At 40.3% G+C, this 25,466-nt stretch overlaps 1 protein-coding gene across 1 annotated transcript in view; it reads left to right on the forward strand.

Annotated features, from left to right (window-relative positions):
- Nucleotides 1-640: 640 nt before the first annotated feature.
- The window catches only part of CHD9 (chromodomain helicase DNA binding protein 9), a gene marked incomplete at its 3' end in the record, with an annotated part of 71,161 nt that continues 46,335 nt past the window's right edge, over nucleotides 641-25,466 (forward strand). The window contains exons 1-2 of the mRNA XM_010183438.1: nucleotides 641-2,050; nucleotides 23,925-24,262. Coding sequence (XP_010181740.1) covers nucleotides 641-2,050; nucleotides 23,925-24,262 — 1,748 coding nt within the window. The remainder of the gene's footprint in view (nucleotides 2,051-23,924; nucleotides 24,263-25,466) is intronic.

The raw sequence follows: 25,466 nt of genomic DNA on the forward strand, positions 1-25,466 counted from the left end.
GGTAAGTTATCAGAGACACATCTTCATTCATTTCCCATTCTGTTTAATTACACTATGAATGTGTAAGGTTTTAGCCTAAAGTCAAACTTACCATCCTTTTTAGCTTCCCTTGCGTGAAATCCCTGACTGCAAACTCTTGATTCATTGGTGATCATTCAGTGATATTATGAATAAATTAAAAAGAAAGACAACTTGTGCTTCAAGACTAGTTAAGTGTGTAAACTCTGTTCTTGAACCAAAGGTATTTTTTTCCTGTGTTTACTTTGATCATGTAAGGCAAAAAAAGATAAATGCTACATAGTGTTGATGATAATAAAAAAATAAATTGAATATGTGTTTTAACTAAAAGGTAAAGTTATGAACAAAAAGTCCATATAAGTTATATCTGAAGCCCATAAAAGTGTTGGGAAGGAGTGATGAGGAGAGTCATGAAAGTAACTTTTCTCTTTGTGTTTTTTCCATTCCCTTGCACAGGATGCTTTAACACTTTAAGATGAATGTTTCGTCAGAAGCACTAATGGATATTGGCATGCCTTGGATACGGTGGTGACTGCTGGATGTCATTTGTTTCTGTTCACTGTGGAGAGCCAAAATTGGCTCCATTTGGAGTTGAGAGAAACAGCAGTACAGACCTATCAAGATGACTGATCCTATGATGGATTTTTTTGATGATGCCAATCTTTTTAGTGAGACCTTAGAAGGTTTGTCAGACGATGCCTTTGTTCAACCTGGACCTGTTTCACTTGTTGATGAATTGAATTTGGGTGCAGAATTTGAACCTTTGCACATAGACTCATTGAACCATGTGCAAGATGCTCAAAATCAACAAAAGATGAGTGAGTTTGATCAGCTGAATCAGTATGATTCACTGAAACTTCACTCGGTAAATCAGTCATTTAATAGCTCAGCTGACAGCGTCTTATCACCACACTCACAATTCAATTGTTCACCAATTCATCCGCAGAACCACTCTAATGGGATGTTTCCAGATGTGGCCGATGGTAGCCCTATGTGGGGTCATCAAACTGCCACAACTGTTTCGAATCAAAATGGGTCACCCTTTCACCAAGGACATTCTCGGTCTATGCAGCAAAACAAAAGCTTTGTAGCACACCATGACTTTGCCTTATTTCAGGCTAATGAACCGCAGCATCAGTGTGCCTCGCTGCGGTCTCAACAAAGCAGAAACAACACGGGGCAAGATGCTCTGAGTCAGCCAAAAGACTTCATGGAAGTTAACGTATCTACTTCTCACAGAGTCAGTGTTAACCACCCACCTCCGGTTTCTAATCCATCAACTTCACAGCAGCCTCTGTCCGTTCAACAGTTTTCTCAAACGGCAAGTGCTTCGATGCATTTTTGTGGGAATCAAGAAGGAAACTTTGATGGACAGTCTCCAACTATTACTCCGTGTTCTGTCAGTAATAGCCAACAATTTTCATCTCCTTATTCTTACTCGAATAACCACATTTCTCCTACCAGCCTTCTTCAGTCTACTAGCCAGCAGACACACTCTATCTCTGACTTCACTGGAAGCGATGCCTTTACATCTCAAACAGGGACCAAGCAAGAAACAACTGAGCACATGTTGAATCCTAGTACACCTTTGAATTCAAATAGTTTTCAAATGTTGCATTCTGCGCATCCTCAGGGCAACTTTAGTAGTTCAAAACTCTCTCCGGTCAACATTAGTTTTCCAGCTTCTGCTAGTTCTGCTTCTCAGATAAGCCATTTCAGTGACCCTATTGAAAGCAACGGTTTTACATCTTTAGATGAGAACTTACTTCATCAAGTCGACGCTCATAATGAACCATTTACAGGACTTGACCCGGACGACCTCCTTCAGGAAGACCTTCTGCCACAGTTCGATGATTCTGCGTTTGTTCAGGATAGCACAAGCCATGTTTTGGAGCATGACCTAGAGCACCATATAACCCCGCCATCATCTGAGCTTGTTCGGACACAGTCTCAAAGTCAGATCCATCCTTGGCATTCTTCAGTTTCTAATCAGCATCTGCAAGACAGGAGTCGGGTAACCTTACAGGGACAGGTATGTAGGGATTTGGGGGGGCAGCGGCTTGAGCTGGTTGATTTGGTTGATCTGGTGAAGTGAACAGTAGTGACTGGTGCTTGTGCCAGGGCATGGTAACTGAAGACTCTGAGCTGTTTTTATCTGACCCTGAAGAAGTTTAGGGGAAATAAAACAAACCTGTTGATGCAGACCTTGCTCTCTCCTGTTGTTTTCTTACTGTTGTGGAAAACAAAATTTATATGATCTGAAATACATATTCAGAGAAAATAGTGCTGATCCTTCTGCTGTTTACATTTCCTAAGTACAGTAGAAAAAAATATGGTGGTTTTATGGTTTTGGTGCCAATATAATGGCTTCTTGTCTTTTAAAGTACTCATAGCAACATATTTTAAAGAGTTTTAATAAGCCTTGCGTGGCTGATGTCTTGCAAGAACTGCACTGTTTTTGCTGTTGCTTGGTCCTTTGCTCGGTATCTTTGTGCTCATTGGCTAAAAACACAGACTTCCTTGTTGGTTTTGATGCAGTTAGTAATAATAGCAATATATAAAAGGCTATGCCTATGTTTGATTTTGTTGCTTTTGGCTAAAACAAAAACACTGTGCAGTTGTTTGTGTAACATGCGCATCTACTGCAAGTGTTAAAGCCCTCTGCATCAAGGATGAGATAGCATGAAAACTCTATCTTCTTTCTCATGGTGTACTAGAGGAATAGCCTCTGCAGACCTATTCTGTAGGTTATTTGAGAGAAAGTAAAACTGCGTGAGCACTGAAGAGTTTTGGAAAGCAATCTTTCAGCCTGTTTTTATGAGTGTTTTCTTGTAACATACTCAGTGTAGTGAATTTTCACATAGTTTTAATTGAGATAAAGTCTGCCTCTTTTGGGTAACGCTGACCTTTATCTTCATCTACATCATCATCTTCTCTTTTATAGGAAGTGTGTAACTGTCAATAAACTGAAATACAGACTTGCTTCTGGATTGCTTTGGTCTCTTATGAGAGTAGCTAAGCTTTTCAAAAGCAAATGAAATAGGGCAAGTACAGTTTGGGATTTTTTCACAACCCTAACCAGCAAAATCATGTTTCTATTAACAGCTACCAGAAACCTTAGCATATGTGAAATTCTTGCAGATTTTTCAGCTCAAGAAATATTTAAATCGAAAGACAATTATCTTGACTACAGAAGGGACTTAATAGCCAAAGGCACAAATAATTATTCTTTCAGTTTTTTAAAATTTGTCCATCTTTAAAGCCATTGCTGTGGTTTTGGAGGCTGGTTTAGTGGCTTTCCTTGTTAATGCTTGAAGAGTGGTATCAGTGACTGCATTACCTATATGTTAATGCCTTAATATTGTCACGGTTTGGCACTGCTTGGTAGCTACCAGCCCAAATTTGATTTAGCAGGAATTACTCAAACTTCTTCGATTAGATGGTCTGGCAGAAGCAGCTGCAGCTTCTGTATGAGAAGTGCACGTATTCGGCTGCCATTGGTGGTTTTCTCGGGTTTCCAAAACTGTGAGAATCTCTGTTGAAATCCATGTACGCGTGAACACTGGAAGTAGGTATTTTTATTTCAAGGTCCTGTTTTAAATTCTAATAGGAATTTAGCTTTAATTTGGGAAAGAAGAGGGATTATAAATGTTTTCCAGTTCTTTAATGTGTGCATTTCAAAATAGAGGCAACTCTAACACCAAATATATACATGCTAACAGCTTTAAAAAGGTTGTAGTGACTGTATTACTTCTCTGTATTCTTGCTACCAATATTCTCTACCTGAGAATATAGAATGTTGTCTTACTGGGGAGAAACACAGTTATTGGGAAGGAAAGGAACTTAATTACGGCCTTGCTTCTACTTGGTTTGCAGGACACAGGCCTGTGAAGAAGGCAACGTAATGCCTTTTTTTCACCTTTAATTTTGTGTCATCAGTGTAGCAGTAGGGGTTTAACACATGTAATCTTTGGTCTTGGTTCAGTAGATGGCTTCTCCATTACAGCTTCTGCTTATGTTTATGGAGCGTGTGATGTTCAGTTCCTGCTGGTGAAACTCTTGGCAAAGCTGAGGTGTGATTTTCACAGGAGGTCTATATGGCTGGCTTGATTGGCTCAGTGATGTGGTAGATGCATTCTGTTGGTCTTGATAAACTTTTCTTTATTTCTTGGGTCGGGGAGGGGGAAGAAAAGGCCACAGCCCAAGTGGCTACCCTTGTCAGTTGTCTCTGTAACCTAAAGACACACAGTGCATATGGTAGCTAGCAGTGCAGCGCGATCCTGTTGGTAACTGTGTGGTGGGAGCAGCGTGCCCAGCCAGGATGCAGAGCAGCAGCACCTGGAGCCGCCGGGCGCTGGGGCTGTTGGTCTCTCTGTGCACGCTTGGGGTGAAAGGTGAAGAGAAAGAGGAATCCAGGAAAAGGGGGGGTGGTGAGACATCCAGAGGTTGGTATAACTTGTGAGGAGCATGTGGGATAGAGGCCAGGTGGTGAAAAGTAGGTCTAGGAAAACTTTCTGGTGCTGTGACTTTTCTGTTGTGTCCATCAGAACCTCTTGGCTTGTTTCGATCTTGCTGACATCGCTTTTAGAGCTTTGTTTTGTAACTGGGGAGACAGGGACATTTCTGAGAGTTGTAGAGAGGGTTGAAGGTTTTTGGGGTTTGGGTTTGGTTTTCATTGTGGTGTGAAAACAAAGCAACTTAAGTTTTAAAACTTTGTTTTTTACATTTTCCCCCTGTGGAAACGACAGTGGATTTAATTATTTTCATCACTTTTAATCTGATAATGATTGAGATTTTTTTTTCAGAAAGGAAAACTTTGTTTTATGAACTGTAGCTATTGAAATGGCCCCAACATTAGATAACCAAAGGTAAACTACAGTGATGCTGAGGTTACTTAAAATTAAGGGAGAACATTAAATACTTGTTTGATTATTTGAAAGCAAGCATACCCATCACATTTTGACTTGTACCGCTATGCTCTTGATAGAAATTAATTTAAAAATTAATATCAATCTTTTCAGTGTGATAGTACTGCAGAATGAAAAACCATCTAGAATGGCTCACACTGTTGTACTTTCCATGCCTGCTGCAATTAGATTACAATTGTAAATAAATGGTGCCTCTTAATTTTACATCATGCATTTTTCATCAGAGTTAGTTTGAGAACAGAAAGTATAGTGGAAAAATGCACTGAAGATTCATGTGGCCTCAGCTGTGACTAGTGTAACACTTCTGATCTTTATAACTCTACTTAAAACTGCTTTGAGTTTGCTAGTGCTAAATAATCTATTTGCTTTTCATAAAGTTGAAAAAAAGATGACAAAAATACAGGCTGCACCATTCACTTCTGCATGTTTAGAAGAAAAAGGAAGCTGGAAAGATAATCTTAAGTATAAACTGTCCGAAGAGAAGTTTACAGCTATCTCACTGTTGATGTTCTTCTGTAGTAAGTGTTTTGATCTCCTCTGGCTACACACATGAAAACAGAGCAATTTAGATTAAACTGGAAAATAATATTCCATTTATAGTCCTGAGTGCTGTAGGGCAAGGTGATAAGTCGTCATTCTTAGATGAATCTTCTTTTCCCTTTTGTTTGGCACCTAACGTGATGATTCAGTGTATTCGTGAATTGCAGAATTTCACATCTCACTTTTTGGTTTGTTGTTTTATAGCAACAGGTGACACTGCGTTTTTAGGAGAGAATTTGTCTTGCCTATGTTGAAAGTTAACCAAAGAAAGTCTGAACGCTGTAGGTGGTTTGGTTGGTGCCGTACCCAGGGACATCCGTATAGGTCAGACCGGCGTAACCTCATCCATGAGCGTGTCCCCCCAGCGATGGACCAAAGTCCAGGCTCGTGTGCTGCTGGGACGCGTGTCCCGCACAGTCACAGGCCTTTCCCCTCTGGTTGCGTTAGCAGATGCCTCCCTTTTCTATCAACTCTAAATTCATTGCAGACAAGTATCTCTTGGATTGTTCCACTCATAAATCTCCTGCTTTGCCACTGGTTGCTCTTCTACTTGTGTGTGAAATCTTGCGCTATAAAGTTTTTATGAGAGAAATACATAGTAAGCAGTGATGTGTTTTCTTGGCTAGCTGTGGGAGGTAGAACAAGCCAATTACTTGATATAGGCAGTTAAGGAAGATGTATAAGAATCAAGGATAGAGTATTTATCAGTGTATTTCTAACTTTCTATATAGTTTATCTTTAAATGATCCTGTAATAAGAAATATTTTAACGTAATGAACTGATCACACTAAATGTAGATTCTTTGTGGAAGAGACTGGCTAATTTGCATAGTAAGTTTATAGGTTATGGCTCCTGAGAGTTGTTACAATAGAAGATTGTAAAACTATGATGCTGATGTGTGTGTGTATATATATATGTGTGTGTATATATATAGCTTGTGAAGCAGTGAATGACAGTTTTCAGTGGAACTGAGTGTAATAAAATAAACCTATCAAACTTTGTCTGAAAACTGGAATCTAGAAATCTGTTCCAGTAAGCATTTGTGGTTGGGGCTGGGAGCATTAAAAATCATATTTTGTAATCTTGAAATGCAAAAAACCTCATCCCACACCCCCAGAAAACAAACTACCAAACCAGGAGAGCCCTAGAACTTTTCCCTAAAATGCGTAACAGCGCTGGTATAGCTCCCATTAAGCGTATCCACTGTATTGTTATATTGTTCTTATTTCTTTAATTACGGTTATTTTTGTGGGTGACATCTTATATTAACAAATGTAAATCTTTGTCTGAACTTCCCTTTTAAACATTTCTAGGAGTTTTGTGCTCCGGGTTTAGTTCTCTGTGCTTAAAGATCAGTTTTCCCCTTCTTTGTGGTTGTAGGAGCTTAATAAATTGTGTCTACCACAGAGAGGTGGCAGAATTCACTTCTCCTCTCCCAGCGCCCAATAGGTCTATCATGTATGTACCAGTGATGAAAGTCATCCCTCCTCTGACCTTCTTTGTACCATCTTTTCCAGCTTTTTTGCTTTTTTCTATTATTTTCAGAAAGGCCTCCCCAGATAGTGGGGAGTGAAAGTGGTGAGGCTGTGACAAACACAGAGTTCATGGAGGGAATCGGGCGACATCTCTGAGCTTGGGCAGTGCTGGTCCTGGAATGTGCGGAGTCCTTTAAACCAGAGCTGTAAATAATGTTTCATTACTGATCTATGGCTCTTTGCCCATGATGTATTCGTCATTGAAGGTAGCAGTATTTTGATAGCTTTGTTTGTAGTTGAATGTGTATGAAGCATTTCCTTTTGTATATGTTTTATCAAAGTTTGATATCAGCATTTTATTAACTTTATTTCTTTTTAAAATTGCAAATTGCATAGGTTGGGGAAGTGAAGTGAGACGTGTGAGATTAGTTTGCACCACATTTACTGATGAGTATTTATTATCATTTTTAATTTATCCATTTTTTCCCTGCCTTGTTTTTCCTCTCAAAGTGCAGCTGTACATTAAGGGAAGGAGTAAAATTGCCGGGCTTTAAAGAACAGGGGGAATGCACCAGAGTATCTGCTCTACTGTTTTAAAGACTTGATGAGTTTGTTACTAATTACCCTGTCTGTTGGGTACAGTGAAATTGTTTCATCATTCTTCTTCATTTGAATCTTTTTTGCTATCACTAATGCCTTTAAGTCTCTCTCAACCTTTGTCACTTGTCAAATAATTAGGCTGTCCAATTCTTTGTGTACGTTTTCCTCTTCAAAATGAAGTGCTTGCTGTTGTAATGATTGTTATAATTTAAGAATATAATTTTTCCCGAGGTAATTGCACACTTATTAAATGACTGCAATAATTATCTTTAAAATGTGCCAAAAGAGAAATGTTTTTGTAAGAAGTAGTTAACAGATGGCAAGCATAGGAGGGAAGCTTCTGGCTGGGTCAGCTTACAGGAGTAATCCTATAGATATCAAGGTGAAACTAGTTGACTAAAGTAATTAAAATAGATACTATTTTTGTAATGTTATTGCAGAATAAGTGTGGTTGAGTAATCTAAATAATTATTTGCAAGCAGATGTCTTGGTACCATTGAAGATCTCTAGTGATGTGAGAGGACTGGTAATATTGTGCAAGTTTAGTGTCTGGAAGAAGTGATGCCCAATTACAGAGAGAACGGAAAGCAGACCCCATCTGAAAACAGCAGCTCACACTATAGACTGTTAAAGCTGTAGTTCAATGTATGCTTGAAGTAGAATTCATTTCAAGGAAGAAAAAGCTTATGGAAAACAGCTCCTATTCTTCCACTCTGTGTTAATGCAACCTTTTGTGCTGTGAACTGAACTGAGAAACTCATTCAGGTGCAGAGAAACTTTTTGCCCCTAAAAAAGAGAGGGATGTCCGGGATGTTTCTTGGGAATGCGGGTTTCTGATTTAGTTCTCCGCTTAGTTTTGTGGAATTGTGAACTGCAGAAACAGTGACGGGGAGAGAGGAAGGAGTGGGAAGCATCATTTTCTGCAGTAGAGGCAAAATTATTGCAGTTGCAAGCAGACTCTCAAACACGAGGAAAGTGCAAGCGGGCTCGCTGTGGGACTGGCCCTGGTGATGCTCATCTGCTTGATCTAACACTGTTACCTAAAGTCTGGATTTTTGAGTGGCTTCAAACTTACCATTGTCTCTCAAACCAACACCTTGTAAAGTGTTAGAGAAGTGTTATTACTGAAGGAGAAGCAGAACTTAGAAAGATGTTAACCACTGGTATGGTTTTGAAGGGCTACAAAGATGATCAGGGGAGTGGAGCATCTCCCTTATGAGGAGCGGCTGAGGGAGCTGGGTCTCTTTAGTTTGCAGAAGAGGAGACTGAGGGGAGACCTCATTAGTGTTTATAAATATTTAAAGGGTGAGTGTCACGAGGATGGAGCCAGGCTCTTCTCAGTGACAAACAATGATAGGATAAGGGGTAACGGACACAAACTGGAACACAGGAGGTTCCACTTACATTTGAGAAGAAACTTCTTCTCAGTGAGGGTGACAGAGCACTGGACCAGGCTGCCCAGAGAGGTTGTGGAGTCTCCTTCTCTGGAGACATTCAAAACCCACCTGGATGCCTTCCTGTGTAACCTCATCTGGGTGTTCCTGCTCCGGCAGGGGGATTGGACTGGATGAGCTTTTGAGGTCCCTTCCAATCCCTAACGTTCTGTGATTCTGTGAAGCTGAAGAATCTGAAGTACATTAGGAGTTCGTGTGGCTTTTGTCCAGGTGTCTGTATGCGTTGTGCAGTCAGGTGTTACAAATTCTTTTAGCTGTCATGTTAATGCTACATATATAGAGAGATCAAACTAATTTCCAGCACTTTGTCCACCTAACAGCCTCCTACATCTGGAGAGGTGGTGTTTTCTGTGTTCATTATCAGGTTAAAAAATGTGCACAAGTTCCTCAATGCGCAGATTTCCAAGACAGCGTCTGTCTTCAGGGGTTGGGTGGGTTACATTTGGGAACTCCTAAGGCTCATACACACAAGTGAGCGGGTTTCGAGGATGATGAGACTGAGAATTCTTATGGTGATTTGAGTAAGCTTGATAAATGAAACTGGAAATGTAGCTTTAGGCCAGAAGCAGCAGACAAGTCTTATGTTTTTGAAGACTGTGATGTGTAGTAGAGATTGATTTTTCTTTCATAAATACAACAGGTTTTTTTTCTGTGTGGGTTATTTGGTGTGTTTGCACTTTACTTGGGTTTTTTTTACTCCCTTGATGTCTTACTGGGAAGGCCACCATTTTAATTTATATATTGGGAAAATGTTACTATGTTTTACATTCATCCTCTTCAGGAGTTAGTCTGTATTTGTGGGTAATTTCAGTGTTAGCAGCAGATCGTCTGTGTGTGTGTATCGTGTTCAATAGCATCCTGAATTGCAAACCAGAACTGGTTTCATAGACTGGTAGGAGAAGGCCTCATTTAAGAGATATTCACGACTTTGCAATTTAGCTTTAGTTTATATGTTGCAAAGAAAAGAGAAATTGGCCTTAGCGTTCAAGAAGACATCACAAATATTTTGGTTCTGAGCATTTTGCTTCTGTTCTTCCAGTTTGAAACATTGTTTCAGAAAGAGTTCTGACCGATAGGTCTTACTTAAAGGTGATCTTAAGAGCAGTTGTAAAAACAACAGTTTCACTGTGCCGTCTTTTTCACTGAGTACCACACATATACAAGGAAATTTCTTTAATAGTATTTTAAGCAAACTTACTGGAAAAACATCGCTGTTGTGCATTTTATGACTTGCTACGTGCCATGGCTTGCAGTACATCATCTTCTGCTTCAGAAGGATAAGGAATAATGCGAGAAGATGCAGTACACGGTTTTTCTTCTTTGTCGCAGCTGCTCATGAGGCCCAGGTATTGCTCAGCTTGATGTGCAAATTTTATTGTAGCAGGAACTTTGGTTCTTACAAGTCTTAAAAGCAGCAACCAGCTGGTCCAGAATACGAGTTGTCACAGGGAAGGCAGGTGAATTAATTTAAGGAACACATGAGTGACAAAATGAGATGTGCTTTACTGTCTTTGAATTTCGTAAGTACAGTCTTTTTTTAAAAAGATAGGCAAATTTCTTTTGATGTGTCTATGTTGTAGCTCCTATTTGTATCATCTGGGGGAGGATTCTTTGACTGCAGTGGTGTGGCGGTATGAAATCTGAGCAACTCCAGAGGCGACACAAGTTTTCTGGTGCCAGCCCGCTGGGCTTTTTGGCTCGGTGTAGTTAATTGCAAATGTGTACAGGCTTCAGCTGATTTCTGGGGATTTTCGGAAGCGTTGACCCAGCATTGGCTGTGGGCAGAAGTGTGAAGGTGCTCATGCTTGAGGACGTCCTTGGCAGCACGCAGCCGTCTCTCGCCAGGCTCTCTCTGCCCTAAGTTGGTGGCAGCTTCTGTTGGCTTAAACTCCGTGAAAGAGAAGAATTTCTCACCTTGAGCTTTACACTGAGTCTAGTCCTGCCTCTTCTGCTGATAGCCAGACTCAGTTGAGATAAATAATAAATAGTAATAGTAATGAATAATTTTATTGCTATGCTTGTGTTTCTAGAGACCTGTCTTGCAACATTTTCTGCTTGGTCTCTACCAAACGTTTATGCTCCCTGCTGTTTTGTTGTAGTTTTTAAATGGTTATTCCTGTGAAACTGTTGAATGCTATGTTCTTTTTACAGAAATGTTTTAGGAGACTTCTAGGGAAAACCAGTTTGCATTTGTTTTGGGTTTTTTGTTTGCTTTTAAGTTTTTTCCTTTGCCTGAAATGGACTCCTCTTGGTCCCCAGTAGCATCCTCTAACTTGTGACCTCGGTTTTCAAAGCATCCCCTTTTTTTTGATAATCCCTGTTCTGTAGGCATCTCGTTTTCTTCTTCCGTTGTCGGGGAGGATTTTGTTCAGAAATATTTAATTGAGAAAACTAGATCCAACAGACATGGTTTCATTAGACCTTTAGCATAGATGCTAAAGTACTTTCCTATATTGGCTATTCTGACATAGGAAGCTGTTAAAGTAGTTCAGTGAAGCTGACACAAAAATATTTAAGTTGGTTTGAATTGAAGCGGAAAAAGTGTGCCCTCCTTTAATTTAAATGGAAATAAGCTGTGCAGTTGGTACTGGTTTTAATTATATTAGAGATTCCTAGCTGTTGATGTTCAAAACAAATCACTTTTCCCAATCTCTGTCAGTATGTTTTAATATGTCGAGAGCTGATTTTTTTTTTGTCACACTGAAATTGCAAACATTGAAAGCATTTTGATTTCCTCGATACCTAACAGAGTATACTATGGGAAATAAAAAGAAGCCATGTTCAGAGATTGAGTAAACTTTTAAGCTTAACTGCTTCTATTAAATAAAATTATTGTAAATAGAGAACTTCCACGCTCCATACTGCCCATTCTGAATATGCAACCTGTTTTGATTTAAAGCTTTTTCATGATCAGTGTTTCCCCGTTAATAGGGAATCAAGTCATATTTTTTCATGTCTGTCATCCTCCACAATACTTCACTGTTCTGCCATGACTGAGCAGTGCAGATACACAGGGTTTTTAAAAACGAAAACAAATTAGAAAGGAGATTGCCAGCATTATCATGGAATTATTTCCTGGTACTGACCGAGGCAGTGAGCAGTTGCAGCATGTTGTTCTAGGAGCCTTCACACTCTGAGTAAGCTACTTTCCTTAACTTCTAAGTAAATTTTATTTTACCATTGTGCTCAATGTACTAAGAAATTTGAGTATAATTTGGTACGTTATGCTGTTAAAACATGTTGTGGAAGAGAATCTCTCTGTGTTGTTTCATCTGTGGTTATGTCTCTGACCTAGCCCAGCTTTCCTTTCTCTCCGTAATTGCAAAAGCGAGGTGTTGAGACAAAAGGTGGGCAAGTTGATGCAAGTCCTGCACAGCTCCTCCCTGCTTGCCCTTCACTTTCAGCACTTCAGGGGGTTAAGTGGCTCCTTCACGTAGCAGAAGAGTACAAAAAACAGACCACGGACGGTTCTTTGCTTTACAGTCCTTCACAACTGTAATGACTTCTGACCCTGGGACAAAAAACAAATGGAGAGGTTTCGAAGGAGAGAGTGTAAGAAAATAATGGCAGTAGTAAACTTCGTGAGGGTGAGAGGGCTTTTGTTTGTCATTATAAAAATGTTTTCTTACAAAGTCACTCCCAGGAGAGGTGCAGAAGGAGCACCTTTAACTGGATTTAGGTTTTGACAAGAACCAGCTCCCATTGAGGTCCGGTTGCTCTTTCTTGCTGAGCAAGAGATGTGCGCCTTGCTGGGCGCTGTGCCTGGGAGGGGCGTGCTGAAGCTGGTCCTGGGTGTTTGGATTCAGGTGAATAAAAAGCTCTAAGTGTGGTGGTCTTTTGGAGGGTAGTTTGGGTGGGGTTTTGTGTCCTGGTCTTCCTCTCTGGTTTGTAGTGAAAAACATGAGAGAATTCCTCCCTTGATGGCACACAGAAGTAGTGGCCATTTAGAACACGAGTGGACAGGTAGCAACATGGGAGAATACGAGAGGAAAGCTCATTTTTCAGCTTAGTTTAGAAGTCTTTGAAATTCTGTTCCCTGTTCTGCACACATTTGCAACCCGTTCTTTGTTGTTTTACATTAAAATCAGCATCTCACACATTCACCTTCGTACCCTCTCATTTGTATGGCACGTATAGTTTACTCAAATGTTCTTTTTTTCTGTAAAAACAAAGTCAAAATTTTAGCTGCTGTTTACAATTTAAAACTTCATGCAGCTTCTAAAATAAAACCTTTATTTAGAGTCTTTGGTGTGTATCTACTGTGTTGAAAAGGTCGTCCTGTATCGCGATATTTCCTGGTGAGCTCAAACCTGAGATTACGGTGGCAGGTTAAAAAGCTGCACGCTTGGTTGCACTGGTTTTTAGGTTTTCCTCAGTGTGGAAGACTTGCCAGTAATGTAGAAAAAATGTAGCTTGTAAAATTTTAATTTATTTCGATAGAGTTTGTGAACCCTTTCCAGTTTTTAATGTGAGGTAATTCTGTATGTGCAAATGATACAGATAAGGTAAGTGTTCAACTGCATGTGGCTGTCCTGGTCTAATTCAGTTGTATCTTCAGTCTTCACGGGTGGGTTGCAGTTTGTGTTTGTTTTGGTATTGGCGTTCTGTTGTATGCAGAGGTTGGGTTTGTTGCTTTCATAGCTGGTGTGCCTTAAAGGTAAATTACTGAGCTCCTTGTCTGCCTCTGCTCGATAATTTCACTTGATAATATTTGTGTGCTAAGCTGAAGTTAGCAATAGAGTGCCAGTGGGTTAGTGAGAGTGTATTTGAGCTATTTTCAAACATATCTATTTCAAGAAAACAGCAATAAAAGTTGCAGCGATAAGAGAAACTTTAAAAATTCAATATATTCTGTGTGCAACATTTATTTCTTTTACCTTATTTTGTGGATGGAGTATATTTTATTTCAGGGTTGGTTTTTTCCCCTTACTCTGTTACATAATTTGAGTTTGTAATTCTTAGCACTCTGAACTCTCATGTTCTGTATTTCCAAGCAAATAGAAGCTGGGATTTTCTTTGGCCCCTTGCTTTGCTTGCAGTTTTGGAAAAGTGCTAATGTTTGACTTGTTCTTGTGACTCATAAGGCCCGAAAGTGAGCTGCTGTGTTGTTGTAGATGGTGTTCCTTTCCAGACAGGCAGCTTCTGAAAGGATCGTTCCCGTTAGAGATTCACTTCCGTTGTGTCAGTAGAAGAGATTGCGTTTCAGGAGCTTTACGTCTCCCATCGTGACTTGTTTCTGCATTTCGTCCTGACCATGTGAATTGTCTTCCTGACTTCAGACAGCCAGAGCTGTGAACTTGTCATTCTTTCAGGACAGGAATTTTAGAATAGCAAAAGGAAAACAAAGTGTAGAAAGTAAGCGGTAGTTTCTGCAATGGATGCTTAGAAATAGAAACTATTACAGCAGTTGTCTTTTGTTTTGTTTTGGTTTTGTTATGCATAGAGAATTGAAATGGGCTTGAGTAATCAGAAGGGAATCTCATCAGGATATATTATCCTAACTTCTAAATTTTCTGTATTGAACTTCTTGGAAGAGGGAAGAGTGATAAAGAGTCTGGTGGTGAGGCATCCAACTGGGAGGGAAATGGGCTGCTGCTTGCACTGCTATTTGAAATTGAGAAATGTGTGGCGTTTGGTAGCCTGGCCTGGGTTTTAGTTGACGTGGGGATGGTTTAGATTGAGGAGCATTAGGAAGATGCGCTGATGTCTGTGGTGTGCTCTTTGCCGCTTTACCATTCACAGCTCTGCAGGCAGCTGAAGAGCAGTGATGTGGTTCACAGCACTGAGACTGGCATTTCTCTGCCCTCTTATTCATGTTGCTGCTGCATCTGCTTTGTAGAAATTTAGCAGATAATAGCAGGGAGACTAGAAAGTCTTGCCCACAGTAAGCTTCTACTTGGTACTTTTTGTGGCTGTGTTCTGTTTTCAAGGTACTTGACACTTGCAAACTGGGAAGGTGGGATACTGAACCGTTCTGTCATAGAATAGTTAATTCTTGATGCGTATTAATTTTTTTGTGGTGCCTGTCCTTGCAATTTTATAATAAAGATTAGTATATTGTTTTTGTTTTTTCCAAAGCCTCAAAAAATAACCCCAGGAAAATGTCTGAAATGAGGACTTACCTTGGAGAAGCAGGACAAACCCCAAACTTACTCCAGCCAGAAGTCCTTTAGGGATTTCCTGTTGTTTACTTCCGTTTTGTGAGGTGGTTTTGTTTTCCCTTTATCAATCTTAATGTTAGGAAATAAAGTATCTTCCTCTTGTACTATTTTTTGAAGGGAAAACACAAGTTTAGGAAGTTTTCTTCCTTTTTGAAATGAGGCATTCAAAAAAATCTGTGTTTCAGGAGTTTGGTCTAAAGAAAACTTAGATTTTTAAATATAGTAAAAATTATTTTTAGTATGCCTCACTGTACTTTATATTTTATATCTGTTCAGGGAGTCCCCGTACTTTGGATTTAAAAGGTAATGCAAAAATAAACTAAATTTAATCTTGTGAGGCTTTCCTACAGAAATGAAGCTAAGAGCTCACTCTGATTTTCTCCAGTGCTGTCACTCAGCAGGTTCTTGAAGCACCACTTGCTGGTGTGAGAGATTATTTCAAGCAGCATTTCCTAAGTGACAAAAGGCTAGAAATCAGTGTGGTTTCAGGTAGTGTGATGTCTTTCTGGAGTGTGAAAGTCATTAAGGAGCACTGGGGAGAGCTGGTCTCTCTTGCTACCTTGCAGCATTCCACTGCCCGTGGTTACAGAAGCCGTCTGGCTTTACCTGTTGAATAAAAGTTTTCCTGTTGTGGCCAACTCTTACCTGAACCTTCTGAGAGGTCTTTGCTGAGGTGAGATTTCAGTGGATCAGTGTGTAGTTGTAGGGCTCTGTCTTGGGGTTTTACACTCTAATGACGAGTCTTTTTAAATCAGAAAAATCTGTGTTATTTTCCTACCTGTAAGTATTTGGCAATGTATCTTACAGATTTATTTCCAGATGCTTGCACAGGACTTGTTTCAAACAGTGAACTGAAACCTGACTTTCCTTTTATAGAGCATTCCGTTAAATCAACTCTTTTTTTTCTTTTCTTTCTTTTTTCTTTTTTCTTTCTTTTTTTTTCTTTTTTCTTTCTTTTTTTCTTTTTTCTTCTTTTTTCTTTTTTCTTTCTTTTTTTCTTTTTTCTTTGTTTTTTCTTTAAGGAGTCAGATAGTTGTGGATACTGTCAGGTAAGGCTGGTCAAGAGTGCAAGAAAGAAACAGTAGTGGAGCTTTTTTTCTGAAACATTTTGACTCTTGGAGTAGGTGTTAAAGGCTTTAGGGAATCTGTGGAGGCATGGCATGATTCTATAACTGGTCTGAGCCTAGTAACTCAAATCTGTTGCCCATCCACAGTGCCAGTTGATTTGGAAATGTTCAATGCTTTTTTCTTTCTCCATATATTGGAGCCCACAGTTTTCTCATGTCAAGTATGGTGGGACTTCTAGTGGGGAGCCCACACCATGGGAGGAACAAAAGATACGCACTGCATCAGGCTTGATCAGTACAAGTACTCGGTGTTACTTGTTCTGTGTGTGGAAAGCAGTGCCTGAGAGGTTTTGCTGAGGTGGTCGGTTTTATTGGTGCTGTGTGCCATTTTCCAAATAGCCGCCTTCACCATTGCAGACTGGAACCAAAGAGCAGTGGATTCACGTCGGGCACAGAACACCAAGCCACTGAAAACTGACAAGCATCCAATGATGGAGCTTGGCAGAGAAAGCAGCATGAACTTCTCAATTTCTTTCATTTCCTCCCAATTTAATATGCTCCATAACATAGTGCCTCTTTTAAGAATTACAGTTGAAGTTGCACATAATTTTCATAGCACTACTAAATATTCAGGAAAACAAGCTAATGATATTTGACAGTGAGCCCCAAAAAGCTATTTTCAAACAAAATCTCCCAGTGGAAGCTGATGTGTCGTAGGCTCATTCTCTAGTGTGCGATGCTGCCTTCGCTGCGTGCCCAGGTTAGCAGCATCTGGTGACATCAGGCAGTGGCTTGGTTTTCTCCTTGTGAATGACACGGTGAATCAGAGACTTGCTGGTTAAGAAGCTGCTAGTAATGACAGCTATGGTATCTTAGCTATAGGAGTGGTGAAACATGGCCAGTGACATTATTACTGGGTTCTGTAGCATTTAGATGAGAAGCAGCACCCTATGCACAGTGTATGACATGCAAAACAGGTGCTTATTTCATCTTGGAAACATGACTAGTTTAAGGTTGCTGACCTTTACATCAATGTTTTCATTTCCACGTAAATTTAAAATTTGGTCATAAGCTTGGTGTTAAAAGCCTTGTGAGGTATGAATCACAGAAATCAAATTCATGTTCTGAATTGAATATTATACAGATAGAAACTGTTGCCTGGCCATGTTGCTGTAGTTGTTAGCCATTCATTTATCAACATTACAGATAACGAATGTGGAAGATGGAAAAGGTAGGGGTTTTCCCCCCTGTATCTTTTTTTGTTTGTTTTAATCTATCTGTAACATGTCTATTTTAAGTTGGGTTAGGTTTCACACATTTGTCTAGAGATTCATTATCCCTTAAACACAGAGATATACATCAGCAATGATAGTAACCAAGAAAGAGAAGGAAGATTATCAGCATACTGAGAGAACCACATCTTGGAGTGCTTCATTTGCTCTCTTAATAGTTGCATATGTGCACCAAAGAAAGTGGAAACACGGTAGAACCCCATGGACTTTGGTTTGCCACTGCTCTTGGCTTTGTAGAGCAATCCCAACAGATGGCTTGGGCCAACTGTTGAGCAAGAAAATAGAGAGTGGTTCAGAAGGAACTCTGAAGAGAGGAAAAAGGCACTTTTCTGAAGAAAAGAAACACTATTGCATGTTTAGGTGATCTTCCCATCAGTTGTGCTGAAGTAGCCCCATTAACCATGGAAATCTTCCTTGAGTGTGTCATCTAAAGAGAACCACTTCTTTTGCTGGGATTAAGTGAGGTGACACACATTCATGTTGTAAGAAATAACTTCTACAGATTGACTCTGTAAAGTCTGTGAGCTCGTATCTTTTTTTTTAATAGATGGGCTTTTTGAGTATAAAACCACTATTAAAATTACTGTAAGAGTTATCTATGCAGTTCACAGAAGTTCAGAGTACCAGAATGGAATTCAGCAGTCACTGAGTTGAGTTCATGCCTATTTTCCAGAGTTGCCTTCCTAGATATAACTTTGTAATTCAAATGATGGTTATTCCGTTAAGTTTCCATGTAGCAACTTAAAAGCAAGTGTAGTTTTCAAATTGATGTTGTTATAATATGAAAAAATGAGAAGCTGCTTTGGACAGAACCTCCAAACTATTGATTATCGTCAGTGATGAGATTAATTCATTTGTACTATGGTTGTGATATTGGTGCTGTTGAGGTGACTTGACGTGCACAAAGGGATTCCTTGTTTAGTAGTGAACATGGCCAAAGATGATGTGGTAACGCATGAAGATCGTGTTTCCAGGTGGCTAATTTTAGCTGTTTTCAGTGCAGTTGATGTCAAAGTTATTTTGATTTTCCTAAGGACCTGGCAGCCCAGCAAGAACTCGTTGTTGTGCTCTCGAGGCATACGGTACTTGGTGTGTGCATCTTCCTGCAGGTGTGTACTGCTACCAGTGGAAGTAACAGAATCGTTCAAGGCATTGCAAATGTAGAACCTTAGCTTTCTACAGTTGGGCTGGTTGGGGCCATGACTTAGTGGTAGCTAGCACTTGGGTGAGTAGATCCACAAGTGAAAATCATTATTTTAGAAAGTGCTTTATATAATTAAATCACGAATGTGTGACTCATTAAAATTCCAGAGAAAGGCATTAGCAGTCCTCAGAGTATATGAAGAATGGATGCAACTCAGGAGAGATACTTAAACATGTGGCTCACACACAGAATTGAAAGTAATGCTCCTCTCTCATGAATGGCCACACCTACTGTAAGAAAGGTGTGAAAAAGCAATGTTTTACTTGTGGAACAGACAAGGCAGGGTTTGGGAGGCTTTTCTAGGAGGCAGAAGCTTTTTCTGTGTTAAACTCACTTTCCTCTTGGGGCTTCCTTTGTAGTGATATGCAGAGCATGCAAGCTATTAGTTGTTATGGAGCAAATTAAAATGGGTTTAGGCCTTGAAGGGAAAAAGCAGTGTCTGTAAGCATTGAGGAGAGTGATTTGTCCTTGCTGTGGGAAGTACTGTTAGGCCAGTGAAGGCCTTCACAGTGAATGTCCTATGCAGCCCACAAGAAGATGTTGGAGGAATGCCCTTCTATGAAAGGCCTACTCAGCAGAGTACTGCTGGCCGCTGGGAAGACTGCTGTTGTGATCCTCTCTCTCAGTATTGTCTTGTAACTTGATTGCTTTTACGTTAGATATCCAGACGTGTGTGGTGTACCTTATATTCCTGCAAGACAGCACGTTAACTTCTTTTGAATACTGCCGAGGAGAAGATATTCCACTGGCTGCTGTGCATCAGGGCACATGTGGGGAAATCCGCAGCTGTTTGTCTTCTCTGTTCCAGCCTTAGGATTTTTTGTGACTGGCTTTTCCGTGTGAACAGCAGTACAGCCTATACCTGCTGCTATTAATGGCTTTTGCAGGCAGCAGCAGCAGCTTAAATTTGACACGGTTCCTACCAGTTCCCCTGCTGCCCACAGGATTGCAGAAAGCAGTGGGGAAGCGACGGGAGGCTTGTTCACTGCTCCTGGCTGCTGCCTGGCAAAGCTGTTAGCAGCAGCAGATACCCTGGAGCTCTCTCTGTGCAGAGGCAAGGCAGCATTGCATTGCTTTACCTTCGCTTATATTTGAGTGATTATCTTTGCAACAATGGAAAGTAAAAACATGTTTTTCCAAAGATAATCTCCCATTTTTAAATTCAGGGTTGCCTCGGGGTTTTCCTTTCCACGTTCTCCTGTACATTTGTCAGTTAAGAATTTCTTTCTTAGTGCTGATAGATGGAGTATGTCTGTAAGCCGTTGGCAAAAGGATATGCTCCTTTAGGATGTTTGATCTGTGTCTCCTCTCTGTGAGGAGGAGGAAGAGTATTTTTGGCTTGGCAAAAGGCTTTGTCCCTTATGTTGTAGCTGTTCTGTAGCTTTTGAAATTGCTTTCGGTGTGTGTGATTATTTCTAGCTGTTTATTTATAGCCCCACATTTTTTAGAAGCATGAAATGATTATCAGAATAGAAGACCTCTGCTGAATTAGGTGATTTTTTTGTTGCGTTGGTTGTGAAGTACACGCAGGTACCGTCCTCTGTAGCTCAAGCATGTTTCTGGTTGTTCTCATCTTGAAACATTTGTGTTGCTTTCCAGTTTGGGGTTTGTTTAGTTTCTTTGGGGTTTGGTTTTGGATTTTTTTGGTTACAATGGTGACTTCCTTGGCGAAGATTTCATTGCAGCTTTATTTAGTTTAGAATGGCTGGCTGGTGCCTTCTTGCATCTTCACGAATGTCATTCCCATATAGTTAGAATTCTCTTAGCAAAATGAAAAAAATGTTTTCTAACAGGCAGCCCACTGTTTGTGCAGTGCAGGAGACAACCTACGAACAGAAGCAATAGCATAGAGCAAGAAGCAGAAGCTCACACCGAGGAATTAAAACACAGAGTAGCCTCGTCCAGCATACTCACAATTCTACAGTAAGAAAGTTGTAGAAGTTACTGAGGAGTAACTTGGGAAGCCACTCTGAGGAACTGCCACATAAGAAACTTTGTTTTAAAAGTAATATAATATCTAGGAAGATTATTGCAAAAGAGAGATGAAAAAGCCACCATTTTTATATTGCACGCTTAATTGTTAGCCATTTTTTGTTTGCTTTTGTTTTGTTTCCTTGCCCAGGAATGTTGAAGAACATACCAACTTCTTTTGAAAATGCTCTAGCCTGGCTTTAGTAGCATCTGGCTCAGAGCTGAAATTATACCAAGGGTACATTAGGGATACCCTTGTGTTTAGGTGATCTCAAAATGCAAAATAGCACAGTACTTAGCATTTTTAGTGAGCTATGAAATAATAACCCTAAAAGATAAATCACTGTTACAGATATTGTAGCTATACTTTAGAAGTATCTTGGCTAGAGTTCTCAAAAGGAAAATTAAAATTTAATAATTGTGCTTGTGATTAAGCTGCATATTTACAGAAATATCTTTGAATTTAAGTAGCATTGTTAAGAAAAGAATTTAATGTACTGGTACCACTACTGTTTTCAGTTGACAGTGAACTTAAACAGAAATGAAATTCTGATTAAGTGTAAGGCCTAGTCTTAACAATCTTAAAATCCTTGCAGTATTTTAAATTTTCTGTGAAAAACACATATGCATCACAAAGTAAAAGTAAATATATATTAAGCAAAACAGAAATCAAATCTTAATATTTATTCATTCTTCTTTAATGGGCTTCTGAGAATAAGGGGTATGGCAAGGATGGACCTGTGCTGTCCAAAGCTTCTTGTTTTTTTAATAACCCTTCAAAAATCCGATCATATCTTCTTTTTTGTCTTATTTGATGTGTTGACAATACATACTTAAAAACTTGTCTGATCTTTTAGAATAGCACTTTAGAACAACCTTGGGACGAGGAGTTTGCTGTAGGTACAGCTGTGTCCCCTGTGGCTGAGGGGATTTTTCACTGCACAGTGTCCCGTAGGCCTGGGCAGGTAGCGGAGGACAAATCGGGTTAAGGAGTTATTCCATTTTCTGTGGGAGGCAGGAAAGTATGTAAGCAAATGGTTATACAGGCACTGTAGCTAGCTTATAGTGATGAATTCAATGTAATAAATAAATAATTCAAAAAAAGTATCTTGGAGAACAAAATACATTTGAGGCCACAGGCTGAGGTTTCAGTCTCTGTCCCCTGTGCCCCCTAGCCCCGTTTCGATGAGAAGTGCGAAGGCCGGGGACAGCAAACGGCCCGGAGCTCTCCGCTGCCGCCGGGCGCGGCCCTGAGGGTTAAGGCGAGGGCCATGAGGGTTAGGGCGGGTGCCCCGGTGGGGCCGTGAGGGTTAAGGCGGGTGCCGCGGCGGGGCCGGGCGGCCCGGCGGGGGTTAAACTGCGGAGCCGCTGGATTCATGACGGGCAGCACCATCTGCTGGCCTACTTCCGCAGAGGGAGCCGGGGTTTTTAACGACATCTCTAATATTCATGCTGATGCATTTTGATGCTTTGTGCATTCATTTCTTTCTGTGCTTTGTTGGAATCTGGCTATCTGACTACCGCCGGGGTGGAAGCCCCGCTCGGCGGAGAGGCGGGCGGCCCTGGCCTAGCTGGAGCTGCGAGGCTGTGGATGTCCGCTGGCTGCGGGGGGGAGATGTTGATAAATCGCTATGTGTGTTTGTGGAGGGTTGTGCATATCTTGGCTGCGGCTCGCTAAATAGGCCATTTAGCAATCTTCTTTCAATGCTTTTCTCTTGAGCACTGCCTGGGGTGCTGAAAAAGCAGTGGGCAAGCCTTTGTCTGACGCCAAAAATGTCTTCAGTGAAGAGGCCAAGAGGAAGGGTAAGTGAAAGCCTGAATGAGTGGGAGGAGGAGGGGTTCTTTGGGCTAAAAGGCTAATGGGATTGAATAACCTAAATAGGCCATTTAGCAATCTTCTTTCAATGCTTTTCTCTTGAGCACTGCCTGGGGTGCTGAAAAAGCAGTGGGCAAGCCTTTGTCTGACGCCAAAAATGTCTTCAGTGAAGAGGCCAAGAGGAAGGGTAAGTGAAAGCCTGAATGAGTGGGAGGAGGAGGGGTTCTTTGGGCTAAAAGGCTAATGGGATTGAATAACCTTCCTTATTACTGGCTGCTGCTGCGGGAGCCGTGCTGCATCGCCATCTTGAGCTTGTTGCTGTTTTCTCGGGTCTTGGTTATTTGTTGTAGCCTGTAGGCCTTAAGGTGGCATTTTGGAGAGGGATCCCCAGCCCTGCCGCCCACCCGCTGCTGCAGCGCTGCTGCTCAGCCTCTGCTCAGGCACCTAGAGAAAATGCATCCAGTGAACTGCACTGGATTTGCCCAGAAAATGTGTTGGGAAATTCCTGGTGGCTTTTCTTCATGCTGTAGGCAGAGGCGCATTTACGGGTGAGAATGTACCATAACTGTTATCTGCTGGTTTTTTTGTCTGTTTGAATACGAAATTCTGTCCCTTCCTCAAAGGGGAAGGGGGGAGGGGAGGAGAGGAAAGCAAAAACATGTCTTCTAGCCTGCTTAGAGAGGCTGATAATCCGAATATTGCATTTGCAGTGTAAACAATTCTGTGTCGATGAAAGAGCGATTAAAAGCCTGAAAATAAAAACAAGTTACATTTTCTACCTAAGACACTGACCTTATGTTGAGCTAAATAAAAGAAATACTGCTTTCTGATCTTTTTATGAATGTAGAGCTCAGTAGTTTTGGGTTTATCTTTTGTCTGGTTTTTAATCTTAATTTTGTTTGAGCATCTGTTCCGTTTAGCGCTGAGTTGGTCTTGTAGATCTTTCGTCTGCTTTAAGGCATCTGTGGTCCTCGTATCTCACTAAAGGTGAAATTCTGATGCTGTTGCCTTCGGGAGTTGTTTGCTTTTTCAGATTTTGTGAGCGTATTTATTGGAGATACTGGAATTGTGTGTCAAATGTATGGGAATTCTTGAAAGGTTAAGGATTGGTGTCTCTACATAGGTGGAAAGAAGGCTGAGAGAATTTTAGGAAGATTGTTTTTACTGATTTTTCGGTACCTGAATTGGTTGTTTAAAGCCCACAATTGATGTAGTTGTTCTGAAACCCACCCCATTCTGTGGTCTAAGCAGAATTCCTGCTTGAGTCCCTGACAGTTGTTGTTTTGTTGTGGGTTTTTTTAATGCATATCCTGATCAAAAACCTTTGCACTTTTTCTTTCAAGAAATGTTGATATTCTTAAAATAAGGGGATTTTATTTACTCTGTCTCTTGCTACAGCCTCCTTCCTCCAAGAAGACTGATGGTTCAGGATCATATACTAAGTCACAGAACACCCAGGTGAGGGCCATGCCTGAGAAGAAGCAGAAGAAAAAAGCAGACTCGGAAAGTAAACAAGAGAAGGCAAATCGCATAATATCTGAAGCGATTGCAAAAGCAAAAGAGAGAGGAGAGAGAAACATTCCACGAGTAATGAGCCCTGAAAACTTCCCCAGTGTTTCAGCTGAAGGAAAAGAGGAAAAGAAGGGTAGGAAAGTAAAATCTAAACCAAAGGACAAGGAGAGCAAAAAACCGAAAACTGGTTCCTCATCCAAAATTAAAGAGAAAACAAAAATCGGGTAAGTAGATTAAAATGTCTTCTTACTTCTCTTCAGACTGTAAATCCTTGAGTAAAATGAAAACTGCTTACTGATAATAAAATGTTCTCCTCCGCTGCCTACACAGAATTCTTCCTGATTAAGTCCGTGTGTGGACTCTCATTCAGGAACAAGAATGCTTTGTTTTCTCTTCAGATAAAATCATTGTAGGACTGTCCTTTTGAAAGGAATTAATTTAAATTCGTATCCTAAAATATTTTATGCTTACTTTGAAGCATAGACAAGACCAAAGTATCTTTCATCTAGTGTTGTGATCGGTTCTGACTCCAGGTTAAGTTTATCTGCTGTTATAAATGCTGCCTTCATAAATTTTGGTATGTATCTTCAATACAGTGTGCATGATAAACTGTTCAGGTCAAAACTGGAACCTCAATGAACATGTTAGCGAGTGCATATTCTTATAGATATCACACATATCAAAAGTGAAGTGCTTATTGGATAATTTGTATTCTAAGCACTTTGTAGTCTTCATTCACATCCATTTAATCTGCCCTCTTAAAAATTTTGCAGACTCAGCTGGGTCAGGCTGAGTGGATACCTCGGGGTAAGGAGCTTTCAGAAGGCATTAGATGTGAGAGCGCTTCCAGGGCTTCACTAGGTGGCACGTCTAATGACTCCAGCACTAACCTAGTTCTTGGGTATACTTGTAAAGTGTAATTTCCAGTGTTAAGTATGTCAGTCAGGACTTGAAATGGAAATCTTAGCTACAGTCTCATTTTTATTTTTTAAATCCGTGCTCTTTTTGCAGTAATGGAAATATTAACTGACGTGTGTCTCCACATTTAAATGTCTCATATACATATGTATATTTTCATGTGTATGGAGCAGAAATGAATGTTCTTTTAATTAGCCCCTTTCTCTGCATTTTCCTTTTTTTTTCCTCTAGAGATCAGTGCTTTTTTTACCTGTTCAAAGTAAAAAAAAAAACACAAACCAAACCAAACAAAAAAAACCTAACAAAGAAAACCCCACCAAAAACACAACTCCCTTGAAGTTATCCTATAGTATAAAGGTTACTGCTCTAAACTGAACTTGACTCTTAGCCTGAACTTTCATGGTCTTATTTCTTTCTCTTCAGGTTATGAGTTGGCATACGAGTGCTGCTTACGGTGCTCTTTAGTGCTCTACACACTGCTGCTTTTTCTTTTTTTTCCTTCGTCTTGTT

Source organism: Mesitornis unicolor, unplaced genomic scaffold, assembly GCF_000695765.1.
Source record: "Mesitornis unicolor isolate BGI_N332 unplaced genomic scaffold, ASM69576v1 scaffold36864, whole genome shotgun sequence".
NCBI classification, from domain to species: Eukaryota; Metazoa; Chordata; class Aves; order Mesitornithiformes; family Mesitornithidae; genus Mesitornis; species Mesitornis unicolor.